Below are 17,936 nucleotides of genomic sequence, written 5' to 3'. Positions count from 1 at the left end.
TGTAATAAGAGCTCCTTCACCAAGATAGCTATTCCTGCCATGGATAATACCTGCATTGCACTGATGCCATGCCTACAGCTTTTTAATGTTAATTGAGATAATGCTCTCCTTGAGTTCAAAACCATCTTTAACCGAAGATAACCTGTTCCATTTCTGTGAAGTTCTGTGGTGTATTCTGAAGGACAAATGTGGAGGCTGTGTAGTCTCTTGGAGGATGAATTGAACAATGTAGCACAACTTATTTTGGGGTTTGCTAGAAATGTCCACAGTGGCTGTTTGACTTCAAATGGTGGTCAGCCACAGGTTATGGTTCAGCATAGGAATTTAGATTAGCTGCTACTCACTTACTGATTTATTTATTCTTTTTTCCAGTGTACTTCCCACCCATGGTGGATGTTACTTCTGAACAGCTGGCAATTTTCTTGCTCCTCCTCCAGTGATAAAAAAATAGGCAACAAATGAATGCCTTTCTGTAACTAGCTTCATCTGTCTTTGTATTTTGGCTGCGTGTTTCTTACTGTGATGTTGTTTCCTGGTATTACAGGGAATAGTATGGCAAGGATATGCTGTATTTCTGTCCTGTTTAGTGAAGTTGGAGAGTAAAAAGAAAAATAAAAAAACAATCAAGTCCTTGTAGGGCAGGAACTAATAGTAGAGTACTTCGCAGAAATTGCGAAGTAAAAAGAGTCCTCCCTTGTTCTGGAGAGTAGAAAACTGTATCGGAATCCTGGTTACTGGCTGGGACTAGAGATCCCAGAAGGAAAAGTCTGCAGGTTTGAGTGGGTGTTACTGTTCATTGCACCTGGATTTTCAAGGCCACTTATATTACTGTAAGTGCAGAGATTATTCTTCTGTTAGACAAAAGAATTGAATTTGTAGTGTGTAATATTGCACCAAGGATTGGGTGCTGTGGCAGATAACTGCAGCAGTGTCATAGAAGGGACCTTGCAAAAGCGATTGTTACCAGTTGTGGAACTACATGCTGCATGCCCTGCTACTTTGTCCACAGCTCTGTGGTCTGGCAGGGGCTGCAGAGGCCAGAGAGAACTGCCTAGAGGCTCTGCTGGCTTGGGCTGACTGCAGCAGTGGTGACAGCAAGTGCTCTGTGCACTTGGAGAGCTCATCTGGGGGGTGCTTTGTGTGGTGTTAATCTGATAATAGTCCTGCTCTAAATTCTCAACCCTCCTTGAATCTCTGCTCTTGCTTCTGCTTTTCAGTGCTCTTTCTCTTTTTAGTCTGGTTCTGATGGTTTCCTTAGGTTTTTCTGTGGTTTGAGGTACTTTCTACCATCACACATGCCACCTACCTCTACTTCTCTTCAGCCTATTTCCTTTCAAGTATTTTCTCTCATTATTCCAGCCTTCTTTCTCAAATAACTGTGACATTTGCCTGAAACAACTGACCATTACACTGTTTCTTCTGTGGGTTGTAGTGTCTCAGCCTAGGTCTATCTGCTTTTCAGGCTGGGCTGCAGGCATGCCAGAGCAGGAACTGTCTCTTATTCCCAGAGTTGGGCCTAGTGCAGTGGGGTTCTATTCACACTTGATCCACAAGCACTGCTGTCATAAACATGATTGAAAGATTTGTTACTTAAACCCCAGCAGAAGATGTTCTTAATTTGTTCTTGATGTATTAAGACGTTCTTAATTTGTGCAAGTGTTTATTAGGGAAGGTCTTGGTAACTTGAAGCAATTCTTTGAGTTTTGCTTAATGGTACAGTCTTGTGCCTTAGAAACCTCTTAACAGATGCAGAGAGAGAATGAAAAAGAAAACAGTGATGTGTCTTCTCAGGGAACAGAGTTTTACTTGGTTAAATCACATATGTGCATTTAAATGGGTTCAACATCTATGGCAAATAAACCAGGGAAGTCTCCAGCAAGTTGACAGCCTCCTACTTAAGTGGTTTGCAAGAAACTGCTTTAGTGAAAGGTTTACAAGTCATAACAGATATTCTGATGGAAAGATTATAGGTCCTCCATGACCCACCTTCTGTGCTGTTTATAATTTTGTTAGTCTTCGAGGGTAAGGAGATTGAGTCTTACAGTGCTCTTAAAGCAGGCATGTAGGTACGCACCAAATGATGGATTCACTGCATCAGCTTTGCTAGAAGACACTGGACTTGTTGAGGGTCAGCTGTTGAATGGCACGAACAAGTGGGTAAATATGATCTGTTTGTAACTTGGGGTTCTCCGGTGCTTTGTCAGGGCTCAGTTACAGGGGTTTTATAAGTATTGTGTCAGCTGAACTGCTGTAGTTCTCTGGCAAATGTTTGCTAAACCGTGTTCCCTGATGATGTAAGAGGGACAAACAAGTAAAGGAAACTTCAAATAAGAAATCCTAGTACTGTCTAGTCTGAATTTCACAGCTAGCAGTTAACTCTAAGCTATATAGCAAAAGGAGACAGTGCTGAGGCCACAGGCTCATGCTAAGATGTTGTCGTACTGTTTCCGCTTACTCCCTATTTGTTCTGATCTCTTGTGCTGTGTTTCATCTGTAAACTCTTTGGGGCAGGAATGGCCCAGCCTGAGATTATAAAAACATGCTTTCACGATCACTTAGGCACTTGTTCCTAATCTGTGGAATCACCTTATCTAAATTTAAAATTGGTTTATATAGTGAAATAACTTGTGTCAGTGTTGGGGAAGGGAAGGAGGGAGAGGCGAGAGGAAAGAGTGCCTACTAAAAATAACCTGTAAACAAGAATGAGGCTGCTTTATAAAACCCCACTGTAGTTTTTTCCAAAACAGAATTTTAAGTATAAGCATTCTGTTGGATATATTGTTTAGTCACAGAAAAAAATTCCTTTTAATGCTGCTCCCTAAGGTAATAGGCAGAGTTTCTCCCCCTACCTCAGTGTTAACTACAGTCTTCAGAAAACTCTCCTTGCCATGACATAGTACTCAAATCAAGCTGTGTTACAGAGTGATGGTTAAAACAAGCCTTAGATCCTTAGATACGCTTCAGAAAGGTGTGGGCACCACCTTTATGCAAAGGTAGGAAGGACGAATCTTTTCTTCAGACACTGCAAGTAAACATCCCTTTTATATTCAAATGCCTGGTTTGTAAGTCAGCAGGATGGTAACGTACTGGGATTTTGTGGTGGCTGGTTTAAGCAGCTGGCTGTTGATTTTCATCTGTCACAACTGAATCCTGAAGAGGTCATCTGATGGCCAGCATGATAGGCATTGAGCTTAGATTTACAAGGCTCTTCCAGTCTTGTTCCTTTTGCTGGTTTTGTGTTTGGTGGTGGTTTTTTGTTTGGTGGGTTTGTTTTGTTTTTTGTTTTTTTAGTTGTTCAGGATCAAGCTTATGCTGGAATGGATCAGCACAACTAAATGGCCAATGTTGTGTTGTAGTGTGTTTTGAATTCTTTAGTGGAGACCTAAAAACCTGGAGAAAGTCAGTGCCTGAGCGCTTCATGTGGCCTTGTAGTGGACATTTTAATAAGCCTATCATGTGAATGTTCTGAGACCTGATAAGTACCTGGTTAATTTTTTAATTTTTTTTTCCTAAAGGCTTGTTTGCAGCCTTTAGCATTAGGCTTTCAAAGAGAGTGAATTGAATGCCTCCCCAGAAAACTATGATCATCTCTAAAGGGGAAACTTAAGGATCCAAAGACTTTTGGAATAACTGAACTGAGATACAGTAAATCCAAGTGCTGTTCCTTTAATTAAATTTTAGGGTGTCTATTTTTCCAACAGATAAATTTTTTAAAAATGCATCTTGATGTAATTTTGTGTTTATTGTATCAAATACAGGCATGTGAGGTATGTCATTACATGTCACACTTTCCTGGAAATATATTTAGTTTTTTTTTTCCTTGTGACATACTGACCTCAAAGTTACGAATACAGAGGTCAACTGAGTTACAGAGTTTCATTTTTCTAGTAAAGTTGCCATTCTGTGCTATTGCTGCTTAATTTTTAGTGCGCTCTGGCTAGAGAGAAATCAGTCACTGCTGTTGTGCTTACTTTTTACTCCGTTGCCCAGTTATCTTCTGCATAAACTTAGCACGTAGTACATTGAACTTATATTGCTGGTTTAGAAGTTCTAGAACAAAATATAGAGGTACCAACAGTTAGGGGTTTTGGGTTACAGGTGGAAGACGCAGCAATTGATTGTCTGAAAAGCAGTACTGTCGTTTGGTGTAAGTGGAATAAATTTGTTTTCTTTCCTTTATGTCTAGCTAGAGGCAATAGCAACTTTGATTTCAGGTTGAAGTGTTTTAAAAGCCTTTTACAAAACTTAGTGTTCTTGGCAGTTGATGCTGAATTTTGTCTTCATTGTCTATGGATGGAGGTGAAGTGAATTAACACATAATTATCCATCACTATGATTTGATCATTAACATTAAAGCCAAAGAATGACTGCTTCATCTTCACTACTATAGCTTTGGTGGTTGTTGTTCTTTCAGTTGAGTGCAGTTTTGACAGTTGTTAAAAGCAGCGTATTTAGTGTTGAGCTATGACACTGTTGCATCAGTGCTAGGTAGAAGAAAAATAGTGTATTGTAGATGTTGAATTTCTTGACCTTCTTAAGACCCAGAGAGTCATCATGTTCATCCTGTTCAGGCCTTCTTATTTCAAGCCTAGCAATTGCATCTCAGCTCTATTATATGCTTTAGGAAAGATTCCAATCTAAAATAAAAATCTGTGTTCCAAAAATAACCTGAACTTTCAGAGTTCTTGAGCTAAAAATACTTGCTTAAGTTTGTCCACCTACGGTTCTGTCACAAACTTTGGCTATTTCTAGTCATTGTGTAGTATTTTCTCTACTTGCAAATCAGAGCCTTCTCTGAAGTGTCTTTTCCTTCAACAGGTTGCTTTCAGATATAATTCTCCAGCTTTCTCCTTATAAATTGTTGCAGCTTTTAAAGTCTCAAAGTAATGTGCTCTTCTGAATCTCTAGTGTTTTGAATCGTCACTCCTGCATTTTAGGTGTCAGAAGCTGAGTGCACTGTTTCAGCAGCTGGTGCATGGGTGGCAAAGAGGAAATAATGCTTGCTGACATTCCCCTGCTTATACATCTAAGGATGGCTTTAGGTCTCAGTAGCAACGTTGTACTTAGGAATTTCTGCCAGGATACCTTGCAAGTGAGAGCTGATGCCTCCACTCTTTGGATGGCTTTACTTGATTTGGCTTACCTCCTTTGGTCCTGGATCCCTCTGCTTCATGTGTGCCTGGCATGGAGGGATGCCAGCTGCTTTTTCATTGATCTTTATTCTCTGAGTCTTGTCTGAGAACTTCATAGCTTTTCTTCCAGGTTGTTGATAAAAGCAGTAAGTGTGAGGCCAAAAATTAATGCTATTGTGGTCTGCTGCTGTATTTTATTAGATCAGAGTTACATTGAAATTTAGGGGCTTGTGTATTATAATTTGATTAGTAATTGATGTGTTTTTTTCTGTGTACATGTTTCTTTGTTAACTTAAGATGTGATAGCAAGTCAGAAACCCTACAGAAATCACAATGACTTTTCATCACTTCTGGTTTTTCCAAATATTTTTTCCAAATGAACCTAGAACTCTTTGACAATGTGGAGTCCAGCAATCCAGTCTGTGCAAACCGCTTTACTGCTTCTTTATTTGTTAAAGTAGCTATTATGGTACATAATCTGGAGTCATTGTCAAACTTTCAGAATTATCCCATCCACCTTTGATGCTCTTGAGAGTGTTCTGATTCCTTTCAAAAATTAGCATAGCTTCTAAGACTTCTTAGCTAGCTCTTCTAAATGCTTGGATACAAATCGTGAGATTTTTCTGATCTTAAGTAACATCTGATGGTTACTCCTTTATTGTAGTGTTCAGTTACAGTCACGAAGTCAGATGACATTGCCTGTGCTAAAGTGTGTGTGTGTGTATCCATTTAATGAATGCCTCTGCTTTCTCTGGGTGATAGTGGCACACTTCAGTGTTTGACCTGAGCTATTCTCAAAATTTCAAGGTCTTAGGGTAAGTTTCAAAAATACTTTTTTGTTAGTCTCCATTCCTTGTTTCCCTCAGTCTCCCTGATTTGGTCCTTGAAAGTTCATTTGTCTTCTGTCTTCCACTAGGCAACACTTACAGATGAAAAAGGGAAACTGTTTAGTAAAGCAATTCATAACTAGTAGGGATTTTAATATACTTTCTTCCCTCTAATAGTTCATAATTACTAGCTTTTGGTTAAATTAACCTTTTTAAAAAATGCAGCAGGAAAAATGTTTAGAAAAATGTCATCTAGCACTGTGATAACTGCTGACAGCCTGTTGCCTCCAGCATATGTTGCTCAGGTTGAAAACTCTCAGAGCAGCTGATGACCCTTCTTCTTTCACATATCATGAGCAGATATCTAAGAAGCCAGGTGGGTTTTTTTGTAGCTTAATCTGGTAGTTGGCATCAGATACTAACAGATAACTTTCCTTGTGCTTTCTATTAAAACATTTGTTTTTCAAAGTATACAGATCTTTTGACCTTCTCAGTTATCAATGACTGGGGGAAAAAAAAAAAAACAACCAAACACATGAATTGGTGATAGACTTCAATCACCTTCTGGTCACTTGTCTCTACAAGTTGTCAGCTTCTGGTTGTAAACTATTCATATTAGCAAGGGCTGCATCCAGCAACGTATGGTTTATGAGGAAGCGAATTGTTGACTCTATTGAGCATTGAGCAAATTTAGGATGAAAAATGAAAGAAGCTTTAGACTTGGGAAGGGAAAAGTAGTCGATATTGACTTAATATGGAGCCATATCTTAATAGAGAGGTGACACTGAGAATTAAAACAGATAGTTGAAGATACCTGAATTAAGTGGAGACAGATAGCTACGTGACCTCAGACATCATAGAGAATATGTTGTGGGTCTGTGAGGTTCTCTTTTAGGACTTTAAAAACAACTTAAGTAAATTCTACTTGAGGAGTGGCTGAGGAAACTGGGGTTGTTTAGGCTGCAGAAAAGGAGGCTGAGGGGAGACTTTCTGGCTCTCTGTAACTACCTGAAGGGAAGGTGAATCCTCATCCTTGGAGTTCTTTCAAAGATGCAGAAATGTGATACTGAGGGACGTGGTTTAGCTCCAGACTTGGTAGAATTAGATGGTTGGATGTGATGATCTTATAGGTCTTTTCCAAATTAAACTGTCCTGTGATTCTGTGATCTAATGGGAGGACTCAGCACATGGCAGCAAGAAAGTTTAGCAGATGGAGGAGGGAAACAAAAATAGATAGGCCAAGTCAAAAGAAAGAGGAAAAGGTGGTGTTCACAGACAGCATAAACGATTGAGGTTGTATCTGAAGTAGGAAGAAAGCTGCTGTAAACATCCTATTAATTGATTGTTTCTTCCCTTCAACATCAAAATATAGAGAAGAGTATGTATATTCAGTTGAGAGGAAAAAAGAATCATAGATCTATGTCTCTATTTGCATTAACATATTTTTGTACTGCTTGGTCAGAAGCTAAACAGCTGAAGCAATGTAGGGCAAACATCATTGCGGACTTTCTCTAGGTCCCTTCAATGAAAGGTGTAAGGTGAATTCCAATCAATGGGATTAATACTCATCTGGAAAGGTTAAGTGATTATAAGCATTAGGTAAAATGATGACATGAGCCATTCTAAAGTTACACCAAGATACTGGAAAATAGAGCTTGTACTGATGCTCTGATGAACTGTAGTCTTGTAACTGGACTATTTTCTTTGCACAAATTGAGGATTCTTTGTTTTCAAACCACTGGAAAAGAGAGTACTGAGAGGGGATCTTATCAGTGCTTATCAGTATCTAAAGGGCGGAGGCCATGAGGATGGGGCTGAGTTTTCTTCAGTGATGCCTAGTGATTGGAGCAGCGGCAATGGCCATAAACTGCAATACAGCAGGTTCCTCTTAAACTTCAGGAAGAACTTTCTTTTGAGAGTGGGAGAGTGCTGGACCAGGGTGCCCAAAGGGATTGTTGAGTCTCCTTCTCTGGAGACTTTCAAACCTATCTGGACACGTTCCTGTGTGATTTACTCTAGTTGATTCTGCTCAAGCACAGGGGAATTGGATTAGATGCTCTTCAGAGGTCCCTTCTAACCCCTGCCATTCTGTGATTGTCCTGATCATTTGCCTAGATGATGGTTGTATAGTCATGTGAACCTGTTTTGTTGTTACACTAAAGCTAGGTCATATTGCTCTTGGCCCCAGATTGTGGCTTCTTCTGGACAAATACCAGTGGCTCCTCTGAGAGCTATGCTGTAAGAACTCTATTTTCGTGTTAGGTCTGTCCTTCTTTATTTCTTCATTTTAATGTTGTAGTTCTATTGTAGACCTAAAATCGAAGGTGTCCAAAGCAGAGTGTGTTTCCAAATGCTTGCTTTTATCCACTGGGGCCATAAAGTCTGACAGTCAAAAACAAAGAGATGAAAGGTATGAGATGAAAGCTTGTTTATTGGAAGAAGGAAACAGTGAGAAACATACAAGGCTTAATGCTCTGTAACATTGTGGTAAAGAAGCAAAGTAATTCTTGATGTAGCAAATTAAAGCGTCAGTACTTACACTTTCAAGGAGCTACTTGTCCATGGACTTACAGGAATGTGTGTAAAGCTGACTGGCTCCTCATTTGAGCTCTGGAGAAGTTGGACAGTCTGCCACAGTGCCACATTAGGAAGAGTCATCTAACGTGATTGGAGATTCAGGGTTTACTTTTGTGGATGTGCAGCAAATTGCAGTTCTGAGGAATGTCCTTAGGGCAGATCTCCTGATATCAAATACTTCATATCTCAACTAGTGTTGCCAGGGACAGTTTTTTACGTCTAAGACTTCAATAGTCTTGCTGTTTCTGAAAGTGAGGAATGAACCTCACGAACAGTTATCTTGATACTCTGGCCTTCTGACCAAGACAAGACAAAAAGCTCTTCACCAAAAGTGGGGAAGTAGGGGATTAATTTTTAAATGAACAGGATTGTTGTAGTAAGGCAGATGTCACCTATTTGTATGTACTGAGGTGCAATGCTGGCCATAGAACACCTGGACAAATAAATCAGAACTACAATCAGAATTACACTTCCAACATGTTTACCAACACTGCATCCCCCCTTTTTCTTTCTTTCCCTGGCTTCCTTCCATTTATTTCTTGCAGTTATCAAACAGGAGAGTGAATTTTCCTTGCAGCTTTAGTCTGCTGCTATTTATGCTCTTCTCTCTCCTCTTGGCAGACATTAATATTTCTGATTTTTCCTCTTTTTTGGTTGTTTTGGTTTTGTTTGGAGTTTTTTTGTTGTTTCTCTGTTTTCAAGTGTGTAAATCTGCATCTCAACTTTTGAATATATTGGGGAAGGGCTATATCTGCTGTGTATTGCTTGGCATGTAATTTGACACCGTTAGCACTAATGTGCTTTATTTTTAAGTTGTTCAGTATAAAATTAGGACAAAATATAGAATGGATTTTTGCAGCATCTTTATGCAGTTTCACAGGATTCACTGGATTTCACCAGTTTCTTAGATAAACTTCACGTAGCATTTCCTTCTGGTGGTGACTGCTCAAAGGATGTGGTAAGCTGGCAAGAGAGCGTTAAGTAACCTTGGATGTGGTTCAGTCAGGACAAATGTGGAATATTAGGTTTTGATAAGAGCAGTCAGGTGTGTAAGTGGAAAGTGGATGAAGATTGGACAGGCAGCAGCTCTGCAGAGGAGAGTCTGGTACACAAACTGATCATGAGTCAACCAGGCTGCAGCATTGCACAAGCTGCAAACATTGTGTTGGGGTGTACAAATAAGTATGTTGTAAGTTGGAGGTGAAAAGTTGCTCGTGCTCGGGGTACAGCTGAAGTAAGCCTCCAAGGCAGGGTCTAGTTTTGGATAGTGTGCTTATGAGACTTTTAGCAGTGAGTAGAGAGATCCTCTGAAGGAAAATAGATGAAATAGCTTCTCTATCATAGTAATTTCCCCCCCCCCCAAATATTTTAAGGGGGGAGGAGGAAGAGGGCAGGGAGGAGCTGTGCTATTTTCCATGCATTCTGGGAGCTGAACAAGGAGCATCTCGCCTAAACTGCATTAAAGGTGATTTGAACTACCTGTTAGAAAAATCTTTCTAAATGCATGAGATGTGGAGAGAAAGACTTCCTGGGGAAGCTGTAGAAGGAAAGCTTTGTAGTAGAAGTGAAGAGTGCATCTGCAGTTTCTGTAGAATTGCAGAATGACTGTGGTGGAACAGCAAGAGGTTTTGTATTTTCTTGCAACTTTATTTGATTCTGTAACCTAAACATATCTGAAGGATGATAAATGCCTGTTGTATACTTGCAAAATAGCTAAAATAAACCCAGACTTGGAACAAGGGGAAGAACTGTTTGCAGTAGCAGGGGTGCTGAGAGTAGGTAATAGTGGCTTTGTCTTATGATGGGAAAGTGGCTGGGAAGGTGCCCGTGTAGTTGGCTGCCAGCTGCTAGAACCCACAGCTGCTGCGCCACAGCACATTCACCTGAGCAATGTCCACTGTGATCTTGCATCGTGAGTGTATAATCCTAACTGTTAGGTTCATGTCAAGATGCAAGCTAAGCTCATGCTGTTCTCGTGCTTCAGCTTCCTTCCCTTGCCCCAGTGAGTTTCTCCCTTCTTTGCGAAGGAGCCCAGGCATAGAAGAAGGGTGGAGCAGGGCTGTGCTGTACAATGCAGCCTAGATTTCACTTCAGATGCACAATGCCAGCATAGGCAAAGGTTTTGCTTCCTAATGTAGGCAAGCTGAAGGTTTACGTGTAGGTGGGTTTGTGACAAGCTTTGTCAATGCTTCTGTTTTATGTTGCCAGGTATATGCCTATAGGGACAGAGTGCTGCTCTGCAGGGTATGTGACAGCTTGGTATATTCAGTTAGACGAAAATACGAGGCAATGCTTAGTTTTGATAATACCAGCCATACTTTGTTTAATGCCACTTACATTAATCAATAGAAACAGGTATTGGTCTTCATCATGCATCACATTTTATTGCTGAGCTATTTGCTCCTAGAAAGGGAATATTTTTGTTAGCAATAAACTAGATGATGGGGTCTTGTCTTTGTGTTTTGTCATGGTTTTTATCTTTCTCTATAATGTACATGCTGATTTTAGTCTTTGCCTTTCCCTCTTCTATTTGAGTTGTGTTATTTGTCTTGTTTACATAGGTATTCTCATTATTTGTATATCTTTTTCTTCCCAGGAGACAAAGATGGCAGCAAAGTGACTACAGTAGTGGCAACTCCTGGACAAGGTCCAGACCGACCACAAGAAGTTAGCTACACAGACACCAAGGTGATTGGAAATGGATCTTTTGGTGTTGTGTACCAAGCCAAACTCTGTGATTCAGGAGAGCTTGTGGCCATTAAGAAAGTCCTGCAGGATAAAAGATTTAAGGTGAGTCTATACATACGTTCTGAATATTTTCATGAATATTACCTTATTTTCTATGTCCTTGATGGCAATGCTTTTGATTATTTTCATTGGAACACATAAGTAGCCATAAAAAATTTTACAGGACTTAAGATCGTTTATGATAAAGGGATATAGTTTAACTTGAAAATCAGTAAGTGACTGTTACAATTATTTGGATTTGTGCAAAAGAAGCTAAAATCTGGATTTCACGTTGCGGTGCTGTTTCCAGGTACAAACTATATTTTTTTCAGACAGTGAGCTGTGGCAATAAGGGAAAAGCCTGGATTGTGCTTCATTTTTTTTCTAGTATAGTCTCTTCTCCAGTCATTTGTAATTAAGCTGCTGGAAGGAGCAAAGTCCTTTGGGATTTGTTCTTCATTGTTGCACCTACAAAGTAGAAGGCTGTATCTGAGTCAATCGGGAAGCCTTCAAGCCAGGCAAGAACATAAATACTGAGCCCAGGATAGTTTGAACTGAAGATGAATTACTTCCCTTTGTCTGATTTAAAACCACCATTAATAGGTCATAATTATAATAGACTGGTAATACTTTATTCTGAACAAGTAGCCTTCCAAAAAGCTGTATTTTTATGTGGTGATACTTAAATGAAATAAAAGCTAATGACTGTCAGCAGCTTCATCACTGCTGTTAGTCCTTGCTTGATACTTGTTCTGCTTGGCTGCTTTCCCATTTAGTGAAGTGGTCCACTGGTAAACATGTGCAAGCAGTGAATGAAAGTACTGGGTTTAACGGAAATTAGTAGTGTGGGGTTTAGGATCTGAAGGCCACAGCTTTTGTGCCTGTCGATGAGGTCTGGATACAAACGTCTGAGCTTAAAACTGGGAAGTTGATACATATTTAAATGATTTGAAACTTATTTACAATTTGATACTTACTGTTAGTTGTAGAACTACTTCTAAAGGCTAGAAGTATCATCTCTTTTCTTTTTTCAGTAAAACTTCATACACAGCTAACTTCACTGGTGATGTTTGTAATTGTGTCCTGTTTTGGCAGCAAAATAATTCTTTTGAAATGTTTTGAAGGAATTGGTCTGTGGCTTTTGAGTCTGTCATCACCACAGGCATCATCATATCACAGATGCATTAGATGAAGAATGGAAAAGGAAAGATAGGTTTAATGTAATCATGCAACATTGTGTTAATTTCTAGTTGGAAAAGCATGTGAAGTTCTTACATTGTTCTTACATCTGAGTTATTTCTGAACTGATTATCTGTTGAAGAAGACAATTATTGCTGGGGAGCAAGCAATATGCTGTAAGAGTAGATTATTTTAGAAGAAGGGAAGAGGTAGAGCTATAACAGAAGCTCTAAACCTATAGTCATGTTTAAAAGAGCTTTTTCATCTCCTCCTGTTGCATAGTTTTAGGGGGAAGGCAAGGCATTTCCTTTACTGTGTCATGCATGGTGGACATCAAAAAGTGCTTTCGACCAAAATATTTGATTTCTTCCATCTCATGACTTTGAGGTTGTGTAGGGCATCAGAATGAAAACATGGCAGAGTATTTTAGTTCCCGCCCAGTTCAGTTACTACTAGTAGTAATTTTAGTAGTGGTAACTAATTAATTCAGATTCAGTTAGTAGTAGTTTGTGACATGTCAGTTATTTTTTTTTCTTTATACATAAATCTCTATTGGGTATCTAGAATAAAATGTAGATCTTCAGGTTTGTTTCAGTAATGGATCCGGTGTCATTTTATCTGACTGTCCTTTTTATTTTGGAGTATTTAAATGATTTTTTTTAAAATATCTTTTGAATATTGACACTCTCTTTGTTTAAGGAAAAAAGCTAAAGAAAAAACTAAAATGCAAGTAGGATTCTTTCCAGTTTGGACTCTGAACTAATTGCCTATGCATGATGACGTAAGCTGAGAGCATCCAGTCGCTGGAGGCTTTAAAACCTCTAAACTACAGGGATTTAATTGTAGCTACATGTGGAGATTTACAGATAGATAGCATTAATTTAAAAATACTCATAGTGATTTTGTAATTTGCATGGGTCACATCTGCAGTAGTATCCCACGTTAGGCTTTTTTTCCCATGTTCTTATCTGAAACTTGTATTTCAACTGCATAACGTAATCTAACTTTTGGTCTCAGCACCCTAGTTTTTCCTATAATTCATCAGTTTAGCCTTCCATTTCTTTTCACATTCTGATCTGGAAGTGTATGTTCTGTTGGCAAGAGGTGTGAATTCTTCCAGGCTGGATAAAAGCCTCAGCCTGGACAGATTTGGAAGCTGGAGATATGTATCTGATATCAAGAATAGCATACAATTACTTCATGGTATGCTACTCTTTGGGAGTGCCTGATATAGGGTATAAATGCTGGATCAGATACTCTTCCCTCATTAATGTACACCTCTTTGGCAGTGATGAGGAAAACATCATTGTAGACAAAGGTGACAGTAACTTGTTGAAGTCAACTTTATAAGCTTGAGAGGGAGCACTTCAGAAATCCCTGCCTGCCCTGGTCCCAGTAGTGGAGAAGCAACAAGAGGAATGTCAATCATGGAAGTTGTTTCTGAAGTGGGTGTCATCAATGAAACTTTCAGCTCTATGCTTCAAGCTAGTGCCTGCTTATCTCTATTTTGTGCATTTATCTTGGTATATGTAGTATAATTCCCTTGTTGTGATTTAGTTCTTAAAAAAAAAAAAGGTTTTAGAAAATCCGGCTGAAAGTCTTGAAACTTTAAAGGGCACAATTCAGAAACTTTAGGAAGTCCCAAGAGAGTAACTTCTAGGTTCCTTCTGAATTTTGTGAATGTGGAGGGAGTTTGTTGTGAAGATCTTGAAAACTCATCAAGTTGCCAATTTTCATATCTCTGTCAGGAATTTGAGATACTTTCATTCAGGTTTAAAACTAGCTAGAAAATTGGAATTATGGGGGGGGAAGGGGTGGTGGTTGTATTTTTTTTTTCCTTATTTCCATTGCTGTGACAAGTTTCTCATCAGCCTTCACTGAAGTGGAAGCAGCATTGGTCTACACCAGAACAAAGGGAGTATGAAATGTCTGAAGAGTTGATTATTACAATTTCTATGATGGCTAAGGTAGTTTGCAGTCCTGCTACTTTTACTCCCTTTTTGCAGTTAAGTGGTTTTTCAGTTTACCAGTGCGGTTCGGGCATGGCTATGTTTTAAACAGGGTCTCTGAAGTGCTCTGGGTGCTAAAATGAGTATGTCTAAAGTTCCATGTAACCTAGAGCAATAGAATTGCTGCACTAAAGACAGATAAATGGCTGAGTGGAATAAATAAAGTGTAGATATTTATGCTTAATTTTGATTTGTGGTTGTTTGGCCTTTATTAAGTTAGGTCTCTGTAGTAAGTGTGAGGATTTTATGTAACTTGCGCAATTATGTGACATTTAAGTGAGTTCACAAACTACATGCTGTTTATCAATTTGTGGGACCACTGAATTTGGTTCTAGTCAGTATGGAGGATCATACTTTCTTTATGGGATTTTTTGGTTTTGTTTGTTGGTTTTTCCTGTTACAAGTTTAACAATCTTGGGAGAGAGGCTTTTCTTTGCAAAATGTTATAAGGTAACTTTTCAGAAACTTCTGGAGCCCAAATCCATTCAAATGGCAGAATTTCCTAAAGGTTGTCTCAGCTTTCACAGAGCTGTGCTGTGTTTTTGCTTGTGTCCCACAGATGTGTAAGAATAGGTGCTCATGCAAAGCATTAAGATAGGTACAGTTAAATTATTTATAATATTTTTGATTGTTTTCAACTGTGTGTGCAGGCCTTTAACTACCAAAATAATTGTAATGCTTGAAAAGAAAATACCAGTATCATAAATTTAGTTGGACTACTTTTGGCATGTTCATTGAAATATTTGACAGATTAAGAGTCAGTCATTGCTGTCTGATTCTGTAAAAGGAAATAATGAACAAGCACATATTTTAGTACAAATAGGAAATTCTTAGTCTAGTTTTTATTTCTGTCATTCCATGCTCATTCTTAAGAAATCCTATTGTAATGAATGAATGAATTGCTAGAAATTTCTCAGCTAACTGAGAAAAAAATACTTAAATTCTTCATATCTGAATTGCAGTATGTGGTGTTTCTGCTTTAGTGCTAAGCTGTTGCCATCTGGATGATCAGGAGAGTCTTTAATAATCCTGTACTTTTTAAGACAGTCTAGATTGGGCATCAAAACTCTTGTCAGTGGCTCACACAGACCTGAAGCATGCAGTAAGTGAAAGCCAGATTCTGTAACGAGAACCATTTGTGCCTTCCAGTCTGTCAAATTACTCAGGACTGCCTAGGTCTACTAAAGCAACTGTGTGTGCCTGTGGCTTAGTTGCCTGAGTTATTTAAATAGGCAGATCTTCTGGAGTGTGAGAGGATGTCAGACTAAGGCCCTTACAGTCCATAAACACGAAGCACTGCACTGATAAAGCTGAGGCCATGGAAGAGTTAATGCTCTTTGTTTTTAAGCTATGGAAGGAATATATATTGTGACTATTTGCATGCTTGTTTCTTGAAACAGTAAATCTCAATGTTAATGAGAGCCTTAAATCCCAATAAATCAGAAGTATGGAAAAATAAGTCTATGCTGAGGTTCTGGTTTCTCTCTTTCTGTCCTGTGTGGACTTTTGTGAGCTATTTGAAATGCTTCTGAAAGAGCAGCAGATTTCCTTCAGATCCTGCTTCCAATGTATGAAGCTACTAAGTGTAAAAAGATCCCTTTTCAGTGTAGCCCATATATGTTGTTTGTGCTGACTTAATAACCACAGCTTTGATTATAACAGCTCACATGAAAAATGTAAACCCACAAGGAGGAATTCCTGCTGAAAAATGATTGAATTTTTAGCTTAAGTTAACTTTTTTTCAAGAGACTTTTCTGTTTAAAGCACTCAACAATTCAGTCTGACCCTTTCTTTTTAAATAGGTTGCATGTCCCTGGTTGTGGTTGAAAGTGCCGTTCTGTAAACACGCATGTACAAGAAGTATGAATCTGATGACTAATGAGATATGTATCTTTTGCTCACAGAATCTGTTGTTAACAGATCACTGTAGGAGTCTGACTTTAAATTGCATTTACTTTGTTCTACTCTTGACTGACCCTACCTGACTTAGTTCTTGTCTCTCCCTTATCCTTGGCTGTTTAAAATGCAGCAGGTAGTATTACAATGAAAAAAGTCTGCCTTTTCATGGGGCTTCAGTCACTAAACAGGTTACTGTTAGGGTAGCTGATTTGAGGAGGGATGTACCTCTTAACCTGAAAGCAATAGAAGCAAAAAAAAAAGTGTTTTATTCAGTGTGTAAGCTTGGCCTTGGATAATCATGTCTATAGACTGACAAATAAATGGGAGTTTGTGTGTCGGTGTGAGCTGAAATTTCCCCCCCCTACCGACAATAACCAGGCTAGCTCAGTCTGGAAGCAAATGAAAAGCTGTATTTACAAGCAGAGTCTAAAATCTATGATGAAATGCAGTGAATATGTACAAATATACAAAATTCACAACACTTACAAATGTATACAATCAACAGAAAAGCACAACTGATCTCCCTTTGCTTCCCCCCAAGGGGACCCTCCCAAAGGGGCCTCTCTCTCTCCCAGGAGCTTCCCCCCAGACCCCCCTGGACAGAGAAGCAGAGTTTGTTAAGCAGAAAGTTGTTAACTTAGCTGCCAAGGTCAGTACGTGTTATCTTCAGCCAGAAGAGAAGAAGAAACAGCAGCCAGACAGCCCAGCAACTGCCCCCACTGCCGAACGCAGAATGTGCAGAATGCCTACTTTGTTTTGGGTAATAGTTCTTAAACATTTCTATCTGTCCAATGGAAGTGTTTAGAGCAATCAGTATTTTGCTTTCTTACACCCAATAGTGACTTATTTACACTCTTTCACTTTCTCTGTTCTGAACTTTGCAAGGAAAAATTAAAAAGACAGTTTCAAACCATCACAGTTTGACAAGGTCTTTTGATTAACTTCTTGGGGTATCCAGCTGAAAAGCTTTGAGGGAAAATGAGTCACAGTCTCTTCAGTGCAGGTTTGATCTCTCTTTGCGAGGTTCAGACAATGCAAGAAGCATCTTCTTCTCTTTCAAGGTTTTAGCAAATCTTTCCTTCAGGCTCCTAATCATAGAATCACTTTGGTTGGAAAAGTCCCTTAAGGTCATTGAGTCCTGACATTATCTGACTCTACCAAGGTTAGTGCTCAACCATACCCCTCAGCACCACATCTGTCTTTTAAACACTTACAGGGATAGGGATTCAGCCACCTCCCTGGGGAGCCTGTTCCAGTATCTGGGAACCCTTTCAGTCAAGATGGTTTTTTGTAATATCCAACCTAAACTTCCCTTGGTACAACTTGAGGCCATTTCCTCTTGTCCTATCAATTGTTACTAGGGAGAAGAGACTGAACCGTTTCAGGCCATTGTAGCGAGGGAGAAGCCTTCTTTTCTCCAGATATATTCCTATGTATTGTTGCTCTGCCATGAGAATGTTAACTCTGTAGTCAAAGAGAAGCCACAATTACTGCTGAAAACTGAGATACCACATAGAACTGAGTTGTAGACCCTTTCAAGCACACAGTGTCCGAGTGAGATACTTTAACCCACCCCTCCTAGCCCT

The 17,936-nt window shown here is 39.2% G+C and overlaps 1 protein-coding gene across 2 annotated transcripts in view; it reads left to right on the top strand.

Annotated features, from left to right (window-relative positions):
• GSK3B (glycogen synthase kinase 3 beta) overlaps positions 1 to 17,936 on the top strand; it is a 145,508-nt gene that overhangs the window by 43,418 nt on the left and 84,154 nt on the right. For both annotated transcript variants that reach the window (XM_054400487.1, XM_054400479.1), the window contains exon 2: positions 11,133 to 11,326. In XM_054400487.1, the coding sequence (XP_054256462.1) occupies positions 11,133 to 11,326 (194 nt within the window). The remainder of the gene's footprint in view (positions 1 to 11,132; positions 11,327 to 17,936) is intronic.

The sequence above is a fragment of the Indicator indicator genome, chromosome 1 (genome assembly GCF_027791375.1).
Source record: "Indicator indicator isolate 239-I01 chromosome 1, UM_Iind_1.1, whole genome shotgun sequence".
NCBI lineage: Eukaryota > Metazoa > Chordata > Aves > Piciformes > Indicatoridae > Indicator > Indicator indicator.
This window is presented reverse-complemented; position numbering and strand designations above follow the sequence as displayed.